The sequence below is a fragment of the Canis lupus genome, chromosome 33, assembly GCF_011100685.1.
Source record: "Canis lupus familiaris isolate Mischka breed German Shepherd chromosome 33, alternate assembly UU_Cfam_GSD_1.0, whole genome shotgun sequence".
Taxonomy (NCBI): Eukaryota; Metazoa; Chordata; class Mammalia; order Carnivora; family Canidae; genus Canis; species Canis lupus.
Genome location: NC_049254.1, coordinates 24,232,434 through 24,256,453, shown reverse-complemented (window position 1 = coordinate 24,256,453; position 24,020 = coordinate 24,232,434). Strand labels below are relative to the sequence as shown.

The 24,020-nt window shown below is 36.2% G+C and overlaps 1 protein-coding gene and 1 pseudogene across 3 annotated transcripts in view; both read left to right on the top strand.

The window, feature by feature from the left end:
* The window catches only part of GSK3B (glycogen synthase kinase 3 beta), a 201,717-nt gene that overhangs the window by 49,666 nt on the left and 128,031 nt on the right, over window positions 1-24,020 (top strand). For all 3 annotated transcript variants that reach the window (XM_038582957.1, XM_038582954.1, XM_038582956.1), the window contains exon 2: window positions 12,794-12,987. In XM_038582957.1, the coding sequence (XP_038438885.1) occupies window positions 12,794-12,987 (194 nt within the window). The remainder of the gene's footprint in view (window positions 1-12,793; window positions 12,988-24,020) is intronic.
* Window positions 2,621-2,700, top strand: LOC119867377 (annotated as a pseudogene).

Below are 24,020 nucleotides of genomic sequence, written 5' to 3'. Positions count from 1 at the left end.
CTCCAGTTCCATCCACGTCGAAGCAAATGGTGGGTATTTGTTGTAATATTCCATTGTATACATATACCACAGCATCTTTATCCATTCATCTCTTGACGGACACCGAGGCTCCTTCCACAGTTTGGCTGTTGTGGACATTGCTGCTATGAACATCGCGGTGCAGGTGTCCCGGCGTTTCACTGCATCTGTTATCTTTGGGGTAAATCCCCAGCAGTGCAATTGCTTAGTTGTAGGGCAGTTCTATTTTCAGTTCTTTGAGGAACCTCCACACAGTGTTCCAGAGTGGCTGCACCAGTTCACTCACATTCCCACCAACAGTGCAAGAGGGTTCCCCTTTCTCCACATCCTCTCCAACATTTGTTGTTTCCTGTCTTGTTAATATTCACCATTTTCACTGATGTGAGGTGGTATCTCATTGTGGTTTTGATTTGTATTTCCCTGATGGCATTCACTTGCTTTTTGATGGATGTTATTAATGAAATTGGCGAGGTTCAGTTGCTTTTATGGGCTTCTGAAGTTCACCATTTCTTCTCTATCTGCCATCGTGCCTGGATTGTTAGGTACATTTGTTCTCTTCTCTGTTTACTTTGCTCTCTTTTGGGTAATGTAGGTACTTGGACAGAGGAGTGCAATGGTGGGTTATGTGTATAGGGTCTCAATATGGGGTAAATAGTATTTTTCTTCTTGATGAAATTTAAAGTGACACTTTAATGGATTAGATGGCTTTCTATTGACCTTGCCGATCTATAGAACTATTTATCAAATCTCTGAATCCTTAAACTACATCTACTGTAATATTCTTCAATGGGTATGTAGTTTCAGTTTTATGATGGAAATTAGTGAGAAAATAGGATGACTCTACAAATATTTATTTTGTAGCTAACTTTTATTAAAATACATTTTGTCTGTGAAGTACCAGTGTTGTACAGAATGGAGAGTTGTATTGGATAGAGTCTTGGAGGAGCTCAGCTTGGAAAAGTTTTCAGTGGATTTTTGGTTCTGTTATTTCCATATGTTCATACAAGGATGTTTTTAAAGATTTTTATATCTTTATTTCTATACATGATTTGAGTTAATTTAGTAATCTAGGCATTGACTAGTTAGTATCTTTTCCTCTTTGGCCTTTTCTTAGAAGCAGGTTGATACATTAGTGATAGAGTTGACACTTGGAATTAGAACAGCTGTTTTAATGTAGCCTTTTTTAATAGTTTGTAATCTCTAGTAAGTTTCTTAACTTCTTGGAATCTGTTTCCTCATCTGTGAGATGGAGGTAATTTCATACATTTCACAGGATTGTTCTGATTAAGTGAGGCTTTAGTTAAAATAATCGGTAAGGTATCTGGCCCTATTATGTTATAAGAAATACTGAACCCATATTTTGAATAAATATTGAATCTGGATTCATTAATAAGTAAATAAATGCTCTTTCAACAGAAATTCCCATGAACGAAGGGGCCTTCTTGATCTTACTCATTTTTTGTAACCCTAGTTCTTAGCAGTCTGGTACACAGATAGTGCTTATTAAGCATGTGATGAATTAATCAATAATGACAATGTATTTGAACCAAAAATTCTATTGTATATTCTTTCCTTTTCTGTTCTTTAGAATTTTGAAACTTTCTGTCATCCTAACACTCACCATTGATAGGAGAGAATACTTACAAAATAGGATATGCATAACATAAACATATATATGAGAATTACTAATTTACAAAGCTACATAGGTGTGATTTATTTCCAGTACAAGTACTGGAAGTATAGGATTGCATCTCTTGCTTTCATTTTAAATGGAACTCACTTTTCCACTGATTTCCTTTTAACAGCGCAGAAGCGTTATTGGAGGTATGGTTAAAAAAAGGAATTTCTCCAGCAGTCAGTGTTAGCTGACTCACGCTGGTCCTGTCCCAGTTTATCATTAGGTCAAGTAGGTAATAGTAGGAGGTGATAAAGACCAAGGTTAGGAATATATAGTCATTTCCCAAAGATAAAAGTTCTTTTTCAAGAGAAAGTGTTTCCTACCTTTAAGTCCTCTTGACTTCTGTCACTTGAAGTAATGAGTCAGCAGTGTGGAAAGTACTCTGCCCTGGCATGAGGTGTACTCAGCATACTCTTCTAAGATCCACTGGCAAGAGGATTAGCCATACTTCTTAGGCTAGTGACAATAGGAACCAAGACTTATTATAGTCCCACTGCGAGTGTAGGAATTTATCATTCCAGTGGCCTTTATTTAACAGAACCCAGTTAGCATCTCTTCCTTTTTTTTTTTTTAGCATCTCTTCTAACAGAGCTTTGTAGGGAGAAATGCTAAGTGGACTCTACTTTGTGAATTTACCCAGTTATCTGTTGGTACTGTTCTGTAGAGTGATGAGCCTAGGACTTGTCCTTTGCCCTATTTGCATGATACTGCTAGGTTCTCTAAAGTCCATCTTTATGGGGAGAGTTTGAGGGGATATTAAGCTAGTTTTTAGAGGGAAGAAGCGGGGGCAAACATAAAAACCAATATGTATTTTATTCCAACTAATTAGAATCAGTGGGGACAATGTTATTTAATATATTTATGTCATAAGTATATTCATTATTAACTATAAATGCAGCATCACTATTCATATAGTTGTAACTGAAGACTATACTTTCAGGGATCATTTCTATAGTTTGTAACATATAGTTGTAACTGTAAACTAAAAATTAATCACTATTTGAAAGTTTGTGTGTTACCCCTTGCAGAAATGGAATTAATCACTGAATTCATGAGATTTTTGTAAAGCTCTTACGAGCTACCCTACCTCATTTCCACTTCAACAGTTTAATAAGTTATAATATTTTAAGTGTATTTTCTCCTCAGGTTATACAGAAAAGTTTTAGCCTGTTAACAAATTGTGTTCTAAAAGTTCATCACTTGCTTCGGAAATTAGAACATCTTTTTCCTTTGAAAGTTTAAGTATGCAAAATAAAAATGAATAGGTTCTCAGGAAAACTTAAACCGTGACTTAGCTCAGATATTTATGTGTTTATAGTGATACTGAAGTAGTACACTTTCCAATACCTATAAAAATGGAAACAAATCAAGCCATTTATTTCTGTTCCAAAATAAATTCACAAAAATAACCGTCCAGTATAACCACACATTTTAAGTAAATGTCCTCACACCTTTTAAGATGTACTGCAAAAATATCTTGTACTATAAAACTGCTTCATTTTGCCTCAGATATAAGGTTCCATGAGACAATCTAAAATGAATAAAAGCCAGAATTTTGAGGAAAATCAATATCAATGAACTGACAGCATACATTTAAGTACCTGAGCAGATATATCAGAATACAAAGTAATAATTCACTGGTTAACAAGACCTGCTACTTTTGCAGAAATACAAGGAATGTTTACTGCCTTTTTTTGGTGGGGGTGTGGGGGCGGGGTTTATTCTAAATAGGAAATATTGGGAACTGAAAAAGGAGAAGCATGAATTTTCTGATCAATAAACAAAAAAATGAATGTGAAGACTAAACCTCTCTATATAGTTTTGGGAATCTACTGTTGATTTGGCTAACCTACATTATATTACTTTTCAGAAGTTTAAAAATAGAGCATATCTGTTAAAGAAGAAGAAAGAGGAGGAAGTGGAGAAGGAAGAATTGGATTTATTTTTTTTTAAATATTCCAAATGGGGCACTGAGATAGCTCAGTTGGTTAAGCCTCTGCCTTCGGCTGAAGTCATAATCCTGGGTCCTAGGATCAAGTACTGAGTCAGGGTCTTGTATAGCAGGGAACCTGCTTCTCTCTCTCCCCCTCGCTCTCCTGCTACTGTTCTCTTGCTCCCTCGCTATCTCAAATGAATAAATAAAAATTTTAAAAATAATAATAATAAATAATACTCCAAATGTATATGAGTGGTGGCTGCTGTCCCACATCACGAAAAACTAACTCTGAAAATAGATGCATATATAAACACCAAAGTAGCTCACTGTTCCTTATACACAGTGCTAATCAGCTTCCAAAGATACCCAGGACCAGCAACTAACCAATTAAGGGATATCTAACCCAGTACACTTTCTTATCATCTTCTCTCTCCCGCAACAGTAATCTTCATATTGTTATGTTCTGCCCTCCCTTAAATTTGCATTATTCTTCTGTCATTAAATCTACCTCAGGTAATATCCTAGGTTACTCTACCTTCTTTTTTTTTCCCCTTAAATCTTAGAGGAAACCTAACATATTACATATTATGTTACATATGTTGTTCATGGTTCATAAGTAAAATAATATTTAAGTTTAGGCTGTTGAAAATTAGCAGGATTCATTCTGGGTTTTGGTTTGTTTGGTTTAAAGTAAAACATTTGTAAAGAAACTATGAAAATCGAGTCAATTAAAATTAGTTTGAAAGAAATATGGATATTTTGAATTAAAACTTTTCACTATCTAATAGATACTTGTATCAGAACCTACTGTAAAGTATTTGAAATTTTCAGTTTTGCTGAAAATGGAAAGTTGATTTTAGGACCTCAGCTCCTATGTATTGCTTTTATGGCATGGTCTTAAAGCAAAGTAATATAGTAGGGTATTGATTTTAAATAGCTCTGAATCCTGTGGGTGCAACTTTTTGAAGGGAGTAGTTACCTGGGGTAAATTAACCAAACCTTTTGAACACCTTGGTTTCTTCTGTTTGTTAAATGATTTTCATGTGTATGTCACAAGGTTATTGTAGGGATTAAATGGTATTCTGATTCTTTCTCAAAGTATGGTTGTTGGAACTGCATTAAGAATTAGGGGGTGGATAGGGTGCCTGAGTGGTACAATCAGTTATGCATCTGACTCTTGGTTTGGCTCAGGTTGTGATCTGAGGGTCATGAGATCTGGCCAAGTTGGGCTCCACATTTAGCGTGGAGTCTTCTTGAGATTCTCCCTTCCTCTCCCTGCTGCTTCCACTTGAGCATGTGTGTTCTCTCTCTCTCTCAAATAAATATGTTTTTGGGATCCCTGGGTGGCGCAGCGGTTTGGTGCCTGCCTTTGGCCCAGGGCGTGATCCTGGAGACCCGGGATCGAATCCCACATCGGGCTCCCGGTGCATGGAGCCTGCTTCTCCCTCTGCCTGTGTCTCTGCCTCTCTCTCTCTGTCTGTGACTATCATAAATAAAAAAAATAGAATAAAATAAAATAAAAATAAAAATTTTTAAAAAAGAATTACTGGGGGTAGTTATTAAAAATGCAGTTTTCTGAGCCCCACCGCACACCTGCTGAGTCTCTCTTGGGGTGACATTCTTCATTTTCAGTAAACTTTCCCGCGTGCTTATTCCTCTGCTGTGAGTGATTCTTACAACTGTAAAGGGTACTCAAAGAATATTCTTACATATAGAGGTGTCTAGGTGGCTCAATCAGTTAAGCACTCAACTCTTGATTTTGGCTTGAGTCATCATGTTCTCACGGTGGTGGGAGCAAGCCGCAGGTTGGGCTCTTGTGCTCAGCAGGGAGCCTGCTTGAGATTCTCTCTCTCCCTCTCCCTGTGCCCCTTCCCCTGCTCATGCACACACCTACTCTCCATCTCAAATAAATAAATAAGTAAATCTTTAAAAATAAAAAAGAATATACTTATATATAAATTGATATAAATTGAACTTCATACCTCAGAGGTATCCCCTACCCAGTTCTTATTCATTGCTGCATATTGATGCCTCAAAGAAACCAGAATTACTTAGAAAATGGTATGAACAGATTAATTCTATCTATAAATAAATACACATGTGGCAAAAATTAGGTCATTTGTTTTGGGTTCATGTTGTTACCAGATTTCCAGTAAGCAATCCACTCTTCTTTATTTTTTTTTAAAGATTTTATTTATTTATTCATGACAGATATAGGGAGAGAGAGAGAGGCAGAGGGAGAAGCAGGCTCCATGCTGGGAGCCCCACATGGGACTCGATCCCCGGGATCGCACCCTGGGCCAAAGGCAGGCGCCAAACCGCTGAGCCACCCAGGGATCCCCTCCACTCTTCTTTAAAGCCATTATATATACCTTATCCCTAGAGATTTGTATCTGATGGATGGCAAGCATAAGAACAAGTAGACACACTGCTTAATGTTCAGCATTAAATAGTTCCCAAATCCCAATAATTGTGCTTGAATAATTCTACATAAATTTAGCAGCAAACCTTTGCTGAGCATTTGCATTGTGCTGAACCCTGTGCTATTAGCATTAGGGAAATGTAAATGATTCAGATAATGTCTGCTTTCCTAAGAGCTCCTTAGTCAAGTTGAGGGACTCAGACTCTTAATAATTATAGAACATTGTGATAAGCACTGTATGTAGTAGGGCATGTACTGAGTGTTGAAAGAGAGTAGCAGGGCAAAGGAATGTTTTTTTTTCTATTTCCACTGCCAATAATTCAAAGTTCAGAGAAACTATAATTTATTGAGCGCACTCTGTGGAGCATGCACTTAAAAACATGCCCCACTTCTGTTATTTAATCATTGCAACAGCCCTATGAAGTAGCAGCGATCTCCATTTTATAGATACAAAGTGGTAGAATAAATATGTGATTCAAACCTTGATAAGACTTTAGAGCCCATGTCATACTATTACGCCTCCAGCAGAAAAACTTAACCGAATTTTTTTTTCCTTAAAGGGAATTTTGGGTCTTTCAGAATTGATACTTGTTAATCCCATTGGAATGGTATATTCCTGTGATTTAAAATGTGGTGTTGGGCAGCCCCGGTGGCGCAGCGGTTGGTGCCGCCTGCAGCCCACCCGGGATCGAGTCTCATGTCAGGCTCCCTGTGTGGAGCCTGCTTCTTCCTCTGCCTGTGTCTCTGCCTCTCTCTCTCTTTCTCTGTGTCTCTATGAATAAATAAATAAAATCTTTTCAAAAAAATGTGGTGCTATTGTACTGTCAGAGATTCTGGAATCTCTTGTGTCTGATGTTTATTCTTTGCCACGCTGTTTTCCTTTCTGTTTCTAGAAGTGGCATATAAGGAAACTTGTCCAAAAGTCGGTCCATGGGTGACATCTGTCCATTTTGTTTTCCCTGCCTCTCCTTTTATTTACTCTTCCTATCCCCAAAGGAAATTTTAGTAATTTTTTTGTTTTATTTTTCCAATCCTTTACAGAGAATCATGTGGAAATGAATGGTGCCTGTGGGCAAAGGCTCTGCCGGAAAGATATTTATCATATCTAGGTTTCATAGAAATGGCTTTGAATTTTTTATCATGCTCTTGATCATTGGAGTTGATTTGACTGATGGAGCTGCTTGATTGGCCTTTCTCTTATGTGTCTTGGGTAGGAGGGAGGTGGAGGGAGGGAAGGGCGAGAGAGAGCTGAGAGAGAGGGAGGGGAGGGAGGAGGGGGTAGGGAGGGAGGGAGGGAGGGGGGAGGGAGGGAGGGAGGGCGGAGGGAGGGGAGGGAGGCGGGAGAGGAAGGAAGGAAGGAGAGTAGGAAGTAGAATGCAGGAAGGCGGCACGGAATTAATACTGTCCTCAAAATCCCTCCCTCCTCCTCCCTCCCTCCCTCCCTCCCTTCCTTCCTTTCTTCCTTCCTTTCCTTCCTTCCTTCCTTCCTTCCAAGTCTCACTCCAAGGCTGTGAGCAGATGCACTCTGGCTAGAGCTTCTGGGTCATAGAGTCCCTGTTTCATGACAAGAATAAGTTTATTTTTGAATTTGTCCCAACTCTCATTCTATGGACCCTCAGTTCCTTATCTTTATATATTTTGCCTGTTTTTTAAAAGATTTTTAAAAATTTTTTCATTTATGAAAGACAGACACACACACACACACACACACACACACACACACACGCAGAGGGAGAAGCAGGCTCCGTGCTGGGAGCCCAAAGTGGGACTCGATCCCAGGGCTCTAGGATCATGCCCTGCCAAAGGCAGGCGCTAAACCGCTGAGCCACCCCGGGATCCCCTATTTTGCCTATTTTGATGTTGTTTTCATGTTTTTAAACTGTCTTGTTTGGGGAGAACACTTTGCCTTAGTAGATGTTCATTAGCCAGTCACTTAAGATAGAGTATTTGAACTTTGATATTAAAACTTGAAAATTTGACATAGTCAGTGTTTCCCCTTCATACAATCTTAATCATGCCTCAAAATGAGGTTCTTTTTGATTCTTTTGAGTTACTTATATATTTTTGAATAGAGTCTTTGCCCTGTTGTTTAAATATACATAAAAATAGCTGTTACTTCTATTTGATATAGAGAAACAATGTGTAGTGTTTACCCTACTGTTGTTAGGTAAAAAACACTTAATAATACTTCACATCTCTTTATAGTCACAGTGGTGTTCTGGTTTCTCTGCGCTTTGTTACAGACTTTTAACTTTCAGATATTTCTAAATGGAGAGGTTATTCTTGAGTTAAAGGAGGATTTTTAGACCCATTATTAACTTTTTTCATTTTGTGTAGGTAGTGTGGCTTATTGACGCCTTTACAAGCCTTATAGTTAAAAAGTGTAGTTGTTGCTTTTCCTCAACTCTGAGTCTCAAGAAACATCAAATCAAACAGCCAAAGTATGAATGAGATTTATCATTCGTATAAAATTAGAATGTCAGTATCAGATACCTCCTAAATATTTAAATACGGTTGAAGTGGCCTTTTGTTTTGGGGATGCTCATGCCACACTTTGGTTGTGGTCAGTGGTACACTGTAACATTTGTTCCTCTCAAAGTGAATTGGTTTGAGGAGTGACTTCAGAAGACATAAAAAAATGTAACCACCGGGTGTAGCTTACAAGGTACAAGCCTGTGTTTGAGAAATTGGGTACTAGGTTACATATATTATTTGAGGATATGCCTGCCTAATGTTTTTAAAAAATTATATTCTGTATTTAACACCTTTAATAGAAAGTGATAATTCTTTTGTGTGTCATCTTTCCATTGCTTTATAAAGAGTCTGTTGTTTATATATTTAGGATTTAATTCTATTTTCTAATTATAATAGGAAATTTATATTCCCTGAGTGAATTTTAATTGTAGTAGAGGATCCCAAGAGTCCTCTGGCAGGAAACAGGGCTTCCTGGAGCTGAGCTGTTCCCACTGTTCTGTTATTATCCCACGAAACAGTGACATTTTTTAAGAGACAGTTTAGTTGTAATTGGTGTGAGACTCACACTATACCATGTGTTTTGGGAAATTTAGTACTGGGCAGAGTGGTGATTTTTTTTTTTTTTTTTTTTTAATAAGGCAGATTTGTTGATTCCAGCTTTTCATGAGTATTTTGGCTTGTTGGTAGCAGTACTTACAATGCTCTGTTGCTACAATCCAAAATTACAGTTTCTAATAGCAGACGTTAAATTGTTTGAATATCACAGAATTGATTATTTCACATTATTGTTTTCCATATGCTCTTGCTTTTGGATAAGTTTTGAAATCTAAGGTTACCAAAGTATTTTTTGAAGTAGCTCTGTAGCCATAAATAAGCAAAGATTTGGGCCTGAAAACTGTAACAGATTATCATTTATTCTCTTATTATTGCTTTGGAACTGACAATTTTACATTATATTTTTTTAGGGGGAGCAATAGTATATGAAGTAAGTCTTTCAGCTGTATTAAAAAGGTTGTAAAATATAGCAGAGACAGTATGAGCAAGTGAGGAGTTCTGGCTACTTACAGCTTTATGATATTGGATAAGTTAATCTCTCTTAGTTTTACTTTCCTCATTTGCATAGTACTGTAATAATGTCTTCCTGCATATATTATGAGAGTAGATGAAACAATGAACTGGATGGTTCTTTATACAGAGAAATTTTATATAGCTGTTTTATTGCTAAGTCGGCAAATTACAATGCCAAATGGTGTCATGCTTTTCCCTGGCACACTAGCTGCTGACTGTCCCATGTGCTAATAATGTTCATGCCAAGTCATCCCCAGTGTTATCTTGCCATTCTTTACAGCTCTGCTATTTCAGATCTCTGATGAAGCAGTCTGAAGAGCTTGATAATTTCTGAATAAAAATTCCAGAACGCTTGAGGTAGAAACCATTGTCCCTAGTATGCTTAAGGATTTCATATTAGTAGAGAATATAGCCCTTAAGAGTTCTCAGCAGTTTCTGTAACTACTCAAAAGAGAATAAATCTTTAATATCTGCTAAGATGATAAGTCTACCCTTTTTACTAGATGTAAAAGAGGGTGAAAGGATTGGTCCTTGTCCACATCCATTCACAAATTAAAATTAAGAGGCCTTAAGAGTCTCTTCTAGTGATAGCATCTGTAGGACCTGTTTATCTTTCTACCCTGCCTTAATATTTTTTTCAGAAATATCTCATTTATGAATTATAATTTACATATGAGAAGAAGCACAATTTGATGTTAGAGGTTCCCTAGGCTTAGTAGTTGAGTTGCAGAGATTTTTAATTTTTAAATCTCAGCTGATTCTTGAAGCCCTGTGTCTGAAATGCTGTGGTTTCTTTAGAAATGCAACTGGAGGAGGCAAGTGGAGAAAGTCATTACACATCCTTATATTAAGTTCTTTTATAGAGGCAAGTACAAAGCTGTGGTTATTGTTTTCTTTATTGAAATATGGTCATACAGTAGAAAAGCATAATTTTTATTTATACCTCAGCTTTTGTTTTCAATTAAAATCATAGAATACAACAGCCATTCTTAAAATTTGTTAATTTATTTAAATTAAAAGATAATTATGCTCTGTTTTGTGAATTAGACCTGTAAGATTTTGCAAGAAACTTGTTCAATAGAATTATTTATAGTTCTTGAAATACATACTTTTTGGTGATATGGTTTTGATTTGGATGATCTAGGGAAGAGTCAGGCTATTTCAAATCAATTCTTTTTTTAATTTTCTTTGGGCAATTGGGTGATAAGAAAATGTGTTCAATACCGTGGATTTTATTTTTTCAGAACCTAACCTTTCTAGATCTCTTCATTTAGAGTTTACGTTCAGAAGATTGATTCTGTCTTTAGAAGAATGTTATAAGTAAAGATAAGTTTATTTTATAAATGAAAAAAATAATTCCTAATAAAGCTTATTTATAGTCAACTTGAAAAGTCGTGGTTAACATTCTCAGAAATAATATGAAATATTTGGGGAGTTGAGCATGACTATTTAGAACTGAGATTCGATGAAACTAGGTTTTACAAATATATTTGAGATGTATCTTACTAGGAAGTGAAATGTGAAGGGATCATTTGAAAGCATTGAGAACTATATATGTATGGACTTGAGCTGGGATTTACATGCATTTCAAGTACATATAATATTTTATGAATAAAAATGGTGGTGTTGACAAGATTTGAATTATCTTTCCACAAGAGGTGTTGGATTTGTGCTATCGTATCTGTTGGGGGGTTATACCTTGGAAACAAAAACATAAATGCTATAATATATAATAGAGACTGCCTGTAATTGACATAGCTATCTTAAGTAGGAATCTTCACTGCTTTTGTTACTATCATGGAGGCTGCCTTATAAGCAGAAGAATTACTCAGTCACAGATACTGCTTATTGGCTTTTGTCTATATCGGTACCTCTATGAACTAAAGTAGCTATATTGATTAAATATGCCAGTGACATTTGAACATTTATTTACCTGGTAATTTTATATTGGGAAAAACACTCAAACCATTGGAAAATGAGATCATTTTTTTTTAATCTTCTGCATGTGAGTTACAAATGAATACTTTATAATCTAGGCTTGGTATCTAGAGTTGAAAACTACCTCATTTTTTATTAGGTTAATATGAATTCAGTTAGCATCATAAAAATGATATAATAGAAGAGTAGAAGAGAAAAAAAAGGGATAAGTACAGTTTAGTCAGTGAGTCTAAAGACTTACATATACTGAGAATTGGTTTTAGAATTGTCATGCAAGAGAAAAGCACAAATCATAATTGCTACTTCACAATGATTTTACTCACTAGAATCTGTAGTATCCCGAAATCACTGAAAGAACAATTCAGAGCTGTTCAGAATCAGGTTCTAGGGCAGCCCGGGTGGCTCAGCGGTTTAGCACTGCCTTCAGCCCGGGGGCTGATCCTGGAGACCCAGGATCAAGTCCCATGTCAGGCTCCCTGTGTGGAGCCTGCCTCTCCTCTGCCTGTGTCTCGGCCTCTCTCTTTCTCTCTCTCTCATGAATAAATAAATAAAATATTTTTAAAAAATTAAAATTAAAAAAGAAAAAGAATCAGGTTCTAGGTAGAATAGTATGACTTAGAATAGTTTAAGAATTTGGAGAACAAGAGGATTGTGAACCCTGCCTAGTCAAGTAGAATGTGCCTCCTGACCTTGAATTGAGGAGTCTTTGGATTTTTACTGGGAGGGGTGGAAAGGCACAGAAGTTGAGGCGCAAGAGCCATTGAGTGGGGAGGGTCCACAGAAACAGTGAGCTACTTATGAATGAGACTCAGTTCAGAAAAGGTTTGGTTTTTCTTTGAAGTTTACATCTCTTACCCCAAATTAACACTCCCATGTTCCTTTTCCCCATCTCACCTTTCTCTGAGAAGTTTTCTATTTTCTTCAAAAGAAATAAGATGGCAGAGAAGCAAAAATTTAACATTCTTTCCACTAGTTTTGTATTGGAACAGTATTCTCTCTATACCTCATGGGGTTGTTGTTTCCATTAAATGAAGTCATATGTATAAACTAAGCATGACGCCTGGTCTACACAATGAATAAATGGTGGTTAAAAAAATTACTTATAATTGAAATAGTTGAAGTAATTCTATATAATAAGCTAAGATGAACATTGAAAAATAATTTTTAGTAAAGAATGTAGTTTACTTTGTATACCTCAGCAGTTTTTCCTGTTTAATTCCTTAAGGTTCTCATTTTTCATATCTCTTCTTTCTTTTAGGAGACAAGGATGGCAGCAAGGTGACCACAGTGGTGGCAACTCCTGGGCAGGGTCCAGATAGGCCACAAGAAGTCAGCTATACAGACACTAAAGTGATTGGAAATGGGTCATTTGGTGTGGTATATCAAGCCAAACTTTGTGATTCAGGAGAACTGGTTGCCATCAAGAAAGTATTGCAGGACAAGAGATTTAAGGTAAGACCTTTGGTATTTCATGTATTTTGTTGCTATCAATAGATGTCAATGAGTATTTTTTTATTCATTTGTCTTTGGTTAAGTTTCATTTACTGTGCAAATTTATTATAGATACTTTATTTTCTTGTGTGTTTTGTGTGTTTTGTAGAGAGAAAATTTACTAAAGACTGCAGTATTATTTTTGAACCACTGCTGTGCGTGATATATGATTTTAAAATGTTCTGAAAAATAATTAGAATTTCTTAATTTCTACTTTAAAAAACCGACCTGGATCTCATTGGTGTAGGAGATCAGAAAAACACTACCTGCAGTGTTTGATCATTTGAACAATTGACTATATGCTTGCTTTCTTTTTCTTTTTCCTTAACGATTTTATTTATTCGAGAGAGAGAGAGAAAGAGAGAGAGAGAGAGGCAGAGACACAGGCAGAGGGAGAAGCAGGCTCCCCATGGGGAGCCTGATGTGGGACTTGATCCCGGGACTCCAGGATCATCCCCTGGGCCGAAGGCAGGCACTAAACCGCTGAGCCACCCAGAGATCCCTATGCTTGCTTTCTTAAAATTTCCTTTGAATTTGTGATGCAACGCTATCATTTATTTTTTCCTAATAAATAACTTTTCTTTGCTATTTTCTTATGTCTTCATTCCTCTACCCCTAGAAACCACCCATCCCTATAGTTTAGTTTATGTTCATTTCTTACACCAGCTCTTTAGAGTATCCTATGCATGAATGTTCAGAGGTCATCTCTATTTTATGGTAGAGTCAGGAGACCTGGGCTTTAATGTAGGCTCGCCCCTAACAAGCCCTACAGCTCTGTTCTCTACTTCTCCCACCTGTGCAGTATTATACTGAGAGTCTCCTCTGTGCTAACAACTATGCTAAACATGAAGGGCTATAAAAATAAAAAGTGACCACTCTGAAACAGCATACAGTCTACCCAGCTCTTTGCTCTAGAATGTTTCAAATTCTAAAGTGTTTTTTCTTTTTAAAGAAAAAAATTCTTATACCTTTCGTCTTCATTCCTACTGTCTCTCCTAAATACTAGTCCCCTGTTGTCAAATGCCTGTTGGCTCTTGATATGTTATCTCAAATTGGCAAAGCTTCTTATCTAATCCTGACCTGATTTTTAAGACCCAATGGAAATTCTTTCTATTGGTTCCCATTCCTTTTTACCTTTTTTCTAATGATTTTGTTATTCACCTTGTCATTCAGACTTTTCTGTTCTCTCATACTTTATATCCAGTCATTATCAAAACTTCATTGATTTTTTTTTCTTCACTGCCTGGATCCACATGTGACATCTTTCTTTCCCTTCTTCCTCACTACCATTCTAGTCAGGCCCTTGCCATTATTTGGCTTACCTAGTAACTCTATCTCTGATCATCTGCATATCAGCACTAGAATAATCCCACAGTTCAGTTTGGTCATATTGTTTCTCCTACATACAATTTATGTATGGTTCCTCATAGTCTAAAAAATAAAGCCTGCCTAGTTCAGTACTGCATTCGGGAACTTTCATAGCCTTGCCTTATCTCCAGATACTCAGCTTTCCAAACCTTCTGTGATACGTCTTTGAAATATATTTGTCTTTATGGCCTTTTTGCTTTTATTTAGCTCTTACTTAGAATTTCCTATTCTCTTGCTAATCTAAATCCTGTGCACATGTAAAGGTCCTTGTCAGAGTCCTTCTTTATGAAATTTCTCACATGATTCCAGCCAGCTATGGATATTGTTCTAAATTCCTTGAACGTTTATTGTCCATAAGCTAGGAAATTCCAAATTTTTTCGTGATAAGGACTCCATTTTTATTGTGTGTATCCTGGGTGTCCACACATGCAGTGTTTGGTTTTTTTCTTTCTTTCTTTTTTTTTGGATTAGTAGTTGATGATAGCAAATGCTTATCAAATTCTTGTTATATGGGCAGCCCGGGTGGCTCAGTGGGTTTAGCACACCGCCTTTGGCCCAGGGCATGATCCTGGAAACCCGGATGGAGTCCCAGTCCCACGTAGGGCTCCCTGCGTGGAGCCTGCTTCTCCCTCTGCTTGTGTGTCTGCACCTCTCTCTCTCTCTTATGAATAAATAAACACAATCTTAAAAAACAAATCTTGTTATATGCTCAGTGTTTTATTTATTTATTTATTTATTATTTATTTATTTATTTAATTTTTTGCTCAGTGTTTTACTAAGATTTTTTACACAAGTAGTTTTATGAGCCTTATCATTAGTACTGTGAGATTGGTCGTTTTTATTTGGATAAGAAAACCTACGCACAGAGATTATAGATTAACTTGTCCAGGGTCACTGAGTTAGCATGTGGAAAGTTGGGCAAGTATTTGAATCCACGCATTCTGACTCCAAGAGTGCTTTACTAAACATTTTATCATCAACTGCATCATAATACTAGATTTTGTTTGGAAGGTATCTGATTAGTTCTTTTTTTTCTTTTTTCTAATAAAAATTTTCCCTTTAGCGTCATTATTCATTTGAAATGCAGTTTGGTTCATTTGTTTCTGTAGGTATCTCTTCTTAGAATGTTACTCTTGTTCTTTTTGACTTCTTTAAAAAAATTGTCTATTTTTAGTCTGTGAAACACACTAATATGGTTCCAAGGATCCAAAATATACAAATATCATTTCCTCTCTGTTCCCTTGGACTTGTTACCATTTACTCCCTGTAGATAGCCAGTCTCATTATATTTTGGTTCATTTTTTTCAGGGTTTCTTTTGCACAAATGAGCAATTAAGTGTAATTTTCTTGGCTTCTTTTTCACATAAAAGGTTCTATATTAGGGATACTCTTTTGTACTTTGCCTTTACTCTTACCTATAGTTCTTAGAAATCATTGCCTATCAGTTCAGAGATTTTTCTCTTCTAGCAGCATAGTATTCCAGAGTTGATTCAGCCATTCTTCTATGTATGGGTATTTAATTTCATTTCAGTATTTTGTAATCTCTAAGAGTACTGCTGTGAAATACCTTTTCATAGGTATTGTTTTAATTAGATGTATGTCTTCGGTGTAAATTAAGAGAAGTAGTTTGCCTAGTAAAAACGTAAACACTTGGGATCCCTGGGTGGCGCAGCGGTTTAGCGCCTGCTTTTGGCCCAGGGCGCGATCCTGGAGACCCGGGATCGAATCCCACTTCAGGCTCCCGGTACATGGAGCCTGCTTCTCCCTCTGCCTGTGTCTCCGCCTCTCTGTCTCTCTCTCTGTGTGTGTGACTATCATAAATAATAAAACAAAACAAAACGTAAACACTTAACATAGTTTTGTTTGATATTGCTAGAGTCCCCTCCATAAGGATTGAACTAATCTGCATTCTCTTCAGTAATATGAGTACCTATTCCCCCCCCGCCCCCCATTGTGGACATCATGCATTGCCTAACTTTTTCAATTTTTGCTGATCTGATAGGTGAGAAATGGTAGCTCATTGTAGTTTTAATTTATAATCTTATTATGAATGTAGTTTAACATCTTTTCACTCATTCAAGTTCCATTTTGTTTGCTTCTTGTGAATGTATATGAATTGTCCTTTTTTTGCTCATTTTTAAATTGAGTTTTTGGTCTTTTCCTCTCAACTCTGAAGCATTTTTTATTATGGATTTAGTCTTTTATCTGTAATATATGAAGTGTTTTTACTTTTTGTATTCTATTTTTCTACTGTATGAAAGTCTTCCACTACCCTGTGCAGTCATATTTATTGTTCTTTTATCATATTTAGATTTTAAGTTATGAATAGAAAGCTTTTCCCTTATGAAGTCTTTCCTTATGGAAAGCCTTTTCCTCAGGTTAAAGAGAAATTCATCCACATTTTTTCCTGGTAATTACAAGATTTCACTTCTTACTTTTAAATTCCTGGATCCATTTGAAGTTTATTCCTATTTATGGGGTTTTATTCTTATACACAGTGTGAGTTATTGATCTAATTTTAGCCTCTCTAACTCATTAACCAGTTAGTTGCTCAGTACAGTTATTAAAAGGTCTATCTTTGCTCCAGTGACTTGAGATGGTATTGTTATTATATGCTAAATTTCCATATGTGCTTATTCTATTTCTGGACTTACCATTCTTTTCCACTAGATCATTTGCGTATTCCTATGTCATTACCACAGTTTTAATTATAGAGTTTTATAGTATGTTTTAATGCCTCCTAGAGCTAATCTACTTTTGTAGTGTTCCTTTGTCTTTCTAGCTATTCTTGAGTGTCTATTTTTCCATATGAATTTTGGCATCGATTTGACTAATATAAAAAAGCTTGTTGATAGGAATTTCATTAACTTATAAATTAACTTAGGGAGACCTGACCTATTTGTGATGTTGAGTTATCTTATCCAGGAATAAGAGATATCTTTCTATTTGTTCAAGTGTACTTTTGTGTCTTTCAGGAGTTTTATTACATAGGTTTTGGATGTTTCTTGTTAAGTTTATTCCTAAGTATTTATTGCTTTTGTTGCTATTGTATGATTTTGTTTTTGTTTTTATTTTTTTCTCCTACATGCTAAAAAGTGGTAAGTTTAAAATAAAGTTTCTTTCTACTTTATCACCTTTCCTTTGTGGAACTTAAGTATTTTGTTCTCCTTACTAAATGTTAAGAGTCTGCCCCCTCCCCCAAATAAAAATCAATATATTGAATAATTCATTTTTCTTGATTATCTTGATATTTTTTGATAAAAATAGTAGGAATTTTTATGACAACTGAATATTCTGTAGTTTCATGTCTGTGATTATGTAGCTGTTGCCTAGGATTCCATTAAATAATTATATATTTCCAGGAAAGGTTGAAATAGGGTTTTCTCCTTGCCCAGCCAAATAAACCATCCTGCTCTACCTGCTAGTGTCAGTGAAAGACCATTTGTTTTGGTGAAAAAACGAGAGAAAATGGTCAGAGACAAAAAGAAAGCTAAAAGTAGTTATCCCTGCATACTAATCACATAAACTATATCTAATACACTGAGCTTTTCTATTAGGAATTTCAGGTATAATAAGCTTCATTTCAGTAGTGTTTTACCTATAATTTGACCTATAATAATTACCTTTTTTCCTTCTGTGACCCATCATGTTGTGGCAGATTACTTAAACAGAAATTAAATTACTTCACCCGGCTGGTTTGGGAGTGAGTGCATGTGGTACAAAATGCTCTTGACAGTTTTGTCCAGGTAAAGTCCAGCTAAATACCTTACATAGGAGACCTTTGATGTTAGACAAGGAGATTAATCAGTCCTAGAACCTACTGACAGTTGTTGAGGCTGGCTTTCCAATTTGAAAATCGGTAAGTTGCATTTTTAATTAATTAGTGATCTTAGCTTCATTAACTATTAATTTCAGTTCTCCTTTGAACTAAGTCATAGGTTTTAGGTCTCCTGCTTGGTTTCACTTGTTCTGTGGTTAGGATATGAGGGTGGAGGTGGGAAGCGTAGCTGTCCTTCTATTGTGAATAGAGAGTGAATAGGCACCTACTTTTAATATATATCATTTTGGAGAGTTAGGAAAGATAATGTCTGATCCTTGGGATTATTATTATTCTCTGTGTAGATATTATGGAGACAGCACAGAAGAAAGAAGACCTTAGTTGTTCACTATTAGTAGTTCTATAAACTAGAGCATATTCATTAACTTTATGAGCCCCAGTTTCATCATCTGTAAAATGAGGATGTTACTACTACAGCAATGCCCCAGCCTACTGTTTGGAACAGAAAAGAATCAATAAATATTGTGTTCCCTTTTTTTCTCTAATATTGTATGAATCAAATGAAACAAAGTATTAATGAGAACATTTTCTGAATTTTAAAGCTCCTCATGACTAAATTATGTTTTATTTTTAGGCATCTGAATTATTACAAATGGCTATTCACTTTGGATTTTAACCTGTTTGTTTTACTTGCTCTTAAATTTGATAATTAAAAAAAAATCTTTTATTTTTTAGAGACAGAAGGAGAGGGGGAGAGAGGATCTTAAGCAGGTTCCAGACCCAATGTAGAGCCCAACATGGGCTCAATCTCACAACCCTGAGAACATGACTCTGAAATCAAGAGTCAGACACTTAACTGACTGAGGCCCAGGTGCCCCTAAATTTAATAAACTTATTTTGAGGCACCTCATTGTTTGTATTTATATGACTATTTTAAGTCATTTGTGGAAAATCTATCTCCTTATAAAACTGTTAGACAACTTGAAAAAAAACCATAATTTTTACTTATGCCATATAGAGTTATGTTATATGTTCTTTGGGTCATAGAAACTTATTATCAAGGGAAGCTAAAAACCAGGGAAGGAGAGAGGAAAGGACAGTAGGCAGGAAAAATCTTAACACTACTATGCAGCTTTCAGAAAGTTAAAGCAATGGGGAAGTCTCAGCCCTAGGTTGAACCATCAGAGGAATCCACAGTGTCACCTGGGAAAAGGTCTCCATTAAATAAATCTGTCTTGCTCTCTTATTTTTCTGGGAATAGCCCATGAGAAACTTGGCATGGCTTGAACAGAAGAATGGCTTGAAGAGCTCAGCACCATTGATCAATGATGCTCCCTGCCTGGGGATCTGAGAGGCACATTTTCATAATTACCACATCAAGCCTTGTAGGGATAGAGACCTTTTTATGCTACTTTCCCAAGTGTGTAGGTAATAACTAGAAAAATGTTTTTTTTTTTCTTTAATTGAATTGAAGTTTTAGAGACTGTACAAAGGTTGGTGTGGAAGAATTCTGTTGATTTTGCTCTTAAAATTACATAGTTTTATTGCATCGATTATTCTAGAGACACAAAAAATGGAGGATTTGATAACAGGAGAGCTTGATTCTTGTCTCATGGAGTCAAAAAATGAATCTCATGGACAACAGAGTGAGTAAAGTGATAGAAATGTATTAAGCAGAGGTACAGAGAAAGCTCTCAGAAGTGAGAGGGATCCTGATGGGGTTGCCACTGAGGGCTTTTAGTGGCAGTCTTTTATTGAGAACCTAGCTAGGGAGACCATGGCCTTTGATTTTCTTGTGCAGTCTTGGTTTGGGCAGGGATTATCGATAACACTTTAATGAGTATTTCTTTGTGGTCTGGTGAGTTCCTGTGATTACTTAGTAGCCATTAAAGGGAGATACTCCCTAACATTTTGGAGCTAGGAAGCCAGGTTTATTATTTTTCTCTGTTTTCTTGGGATGAGTAGGAGCCTGATTCTGGGCCTTTGATGTCCTTGGGGTTTATGGGAATCCACAGATTTCTGGGAGCCTGAGCCTGACTTTGGGCCTTTCCCTTATCTTTCTCTGCGTAGCCCCATCTGCCCCTAATTTATTCCTACATCAATATATTTGTCTTGAATGCCCTTTTTCTGGCTTTCAGTGGCTTGAATGGTTTAAGTGAATGAGAAATAAAACTTAATATAAGGCAGCCAGAATAATTAGGCAAGAAAAAGAAAAGGCAGCCAAATTGGAAAGAACTAAAACTGTCACTATTTGCAGATGACATGATATATATAGAAAACCCTAAAGACTCCATTAAAAAATACTTTTAGAACAAATTAATTCAGTATACTTGCAGGATACATAAACCAACACACAAAAATCTCTTATATTTCTGTTCACTTATAATGAGCTATCTGAAAGAGAAATAAAGCATTTAAAAAGAATAAAATCCTGGGGACCCTGGGTGGCGCAGTGGTTTGGCGCCTGCCTTTGGCCCAGGGCGTGATCCCGGAGACCCGGGATCGAGTCCCACATCGGGCTCCCGGTGCATGGAGCCTGCTTCTCCCTCTGCCTGTGTCTCTGCCTCCCTCTCTCTCTCTCTGTAACTATCATAAATAAATTAAAAAATTAAAAAAAAAGAATAAAATCCTAGGAATAAATTTAACCACAAATTGAAAGACTCAATATTGAAAATTATAAGACAATAATGAAAGAAATTGAAGAAGACAAATAAATGGAATGGTATTCTGTGCTCATGGATCGGAAGAAATCAGTTTTGTTAAAATGTCCATATCACCTAAAGTAATATACAAACACAAAATTAGTGTAATCCCTACCAGAATTTCAGTGGTGTTTTTTTAAAAGATGTATGTATGTATGTATGTATTTAAGAGAAAGAGAGAAAAAAAAAAAAAAAACACAAGCAGGGAGAAGGGCAGGCAGAGAGAGAAGGAAAGAATCCCAAGCAGACCCTGTGCTGAGCATGGAGCCTGATGCAAGGCTTGATCTTATGACTGTGAGATCACAACCTGAGCTAAAACCAAGAGTTGGATGCTTAACCAACTGAACCATCAAGGTGCCCCTGGTATTTTTCAAAGAAATAGAACAAATAATCCTAACATTTGTATGGAATCATGAAAAACCCTGAATAGCCAAAACAATCTTGAGAAAGAAGAACAAAGCTGAAGGCATCATATTCCCTGGTTTCTATTACAGAGCTATAGTAATCAAAACAATATGGTATTGGCATTAAAAAAAAAAAAGGATACATAGATCAATTGAACAGAATAATGAGCCAGAAATAACCCTGTCCATATGTGGTTAATCTATGACAAAGGAGCCAAGACTATACAGTGGGGGAAAGAATAGTCTTTTCAATAAGTGGTGTTGAAGAAACTGGAAAGCCACAGGCAAAAGAATGGAACTGGACTACTATCTTACACCAAACACAAAAATTAATTCAAAATTAATTAAAGACTTCAATATAAGGCCTGAAACCATAAAACTTCTAGATGAAAGCATAGTAAGCTCCTTGACATAGATCTTGGCAATGAGTTTTTGAATCTGACACCAAAAGTAGAAGCAAATAAAAGCAAAAATAAATAAGTAGGACTATCATACTAAAAAGCTTCTGCAGGGACACCTGGGTGGCTCAGCAGTTGAGTGTCTGCCTTCGGTTCAGGTCGTGATCCTGGGATCTGGGATCGAGTCCCACATTGGGCTCCCTGCAGGGAGCCTGCTTCTCCCTTTGCCCATGTCTCTGCCTCTCTCTCTGTGTCTCTCATGAATAAATAAATAAAAATCTAAAAAATAAATAAATAAAAATAAAAAGCTTCTGCAGAGCAAAGGAAACAATCAACAATGAAAAGGCATAAAATGGGATAAAGTATTTGCAAATCATATATCTGTGATAAGGTGTTAATAACCAAAACATATGAAGAATTCACAATTTAATGACAAAACAAAAACAACCCATAATAAAAAATGGGCTGAAGATCTGAATAGACATCTTTACAAAGAAGACATGCAGGTACATGAAAAGATGCTCAGCATTATTAGTCATCAGGGAAATGCATATCAAAACTTCATTGAGATGTCACCTTGTACCTGTTCTAATGGACATTATCAAAAAGAGAAGAAATAACAAGTGTTGGTAAGGATGTGGTAAAAGAGAAACCCCTGTGTTCTGTTGTGGGGGAAGGGGATATAATTAAAAATAGAACTATTGTGATCCAGCAATTCCATTTTTCAGTATTTATCCAAAGAAAAGGAAAACATTAACTTGAAAAGATATATGGATCCCTCTGTTCATTGCAGTATTATTTACATTACCCAAGAAATAGAAGCAAACTAAGTATCCATGGGTGGATGTATAAAGAAATTCTCTCTCTCTCTCTCTCTCTCTCTCTCTCTCACACACACACACACACACACACACACACACACACTAAAATAGTATTCAGCCGTAAAGAAGAATGAAGTCTTACTATTTGGGACAACATGGATGGACCCCACGGGCATTATGTAAAAGTAAAATAAGTCCATTGGAGAAAGACAAATACCATATTATCTCTCTTCTAAGTGGAATATAAGAAAAGAAAATGAAAAGAAGTAAAAGACAATAAGCTTATAGATAGAATAGATGGTGATTGCCAGAGATGGGGGCAGGGCACATGTGAAGGGTGCAAGAAATGGGAGAAGGGGGTCGAAAGATAAAAAGAAAAAACAGAACCTTAATATAAGGCATAATGTACTTGCAAGTTTTCTCACCTTTTTTTTTTTTTAACTTTACTGTTCTTTAGTGTTTATACCTTTTCAAATTCCTGTACATCTATGATAAGTATCAAAGAAATACTTAGTATTAGGAGTTAGATTTGCCCTATGACTAGTTTTACTTTAAGCGTTTGAAATTTTTGTTGATCAACTGCTTGTTTCTTTTTTTATGGCAGCTTATTGAGATACCACTTCCTGTACCATATATTTCACCTTTTTAAAGTATACAGTTCATTTATTTTAGTATAGTCACAGAGTTGTGCAACTATCACTACTAATTCCAAAATATTCTCTTCACCTCAAAAAGAAACTCCATACTTCCTAATAGTCACTCTGCATTCTTCCCTTTCTCCAGGCCCTGCAACCACTAATCTACTGTCTCTGGATTTGTTCATTCTGGACATTTCATATGCAAGGAACCATATTATGTGATCTTTTTGTGTCTGGTTTTCTTTTACTTAGAATAATGTACCTGAGGCTCATCCATATTGTACCATGTCTCAGTACTGTAGTCCTTTTTATGGATAAATAATATTCCATTAATGGATATGCCACGTTTAGTTTATACATTCAGGAGTTGAAGAACAATTGAGTTGTTTCCACTTTTTGGCTATTGTTAATGATGCTGCTCCAAACATCTGCCTACAAGTTTTTGTGGAGACTTTTTATTCATTATTTCACTTTGGTAAATACCTGAAGTCTCTCATAAGACTATGATAAACATTTTAAGGAAGTGGTAACCTGTTTTCCAAAGAGGCTTTACCATTTTACAATCCCATGAGTAATTTATGAGCCTTTCAGTTTCTCTGCATCATCGCCAACTACTTGTTTTTCATAGTCATCTTAGAGTGGAGTGGTATATCCTTGAGTTAGTTGCATTTCCTCATGGCTAATCAGGTTGAGCATCTTCTCATGTGTTTATTGATCATTCAGGTGTACAATATAGTGATTCAATAATTCCATACATCACCTGGAATACTCTGTGCTCATCACAAGTGCACTCCTTAATTCCCATTATCTATCTCACCCTTCCCCCACCACCCAGGTGGAAAGTACAGTGTTCTCATATACTTGCTTCCTCCTCAGTTTTCCCTA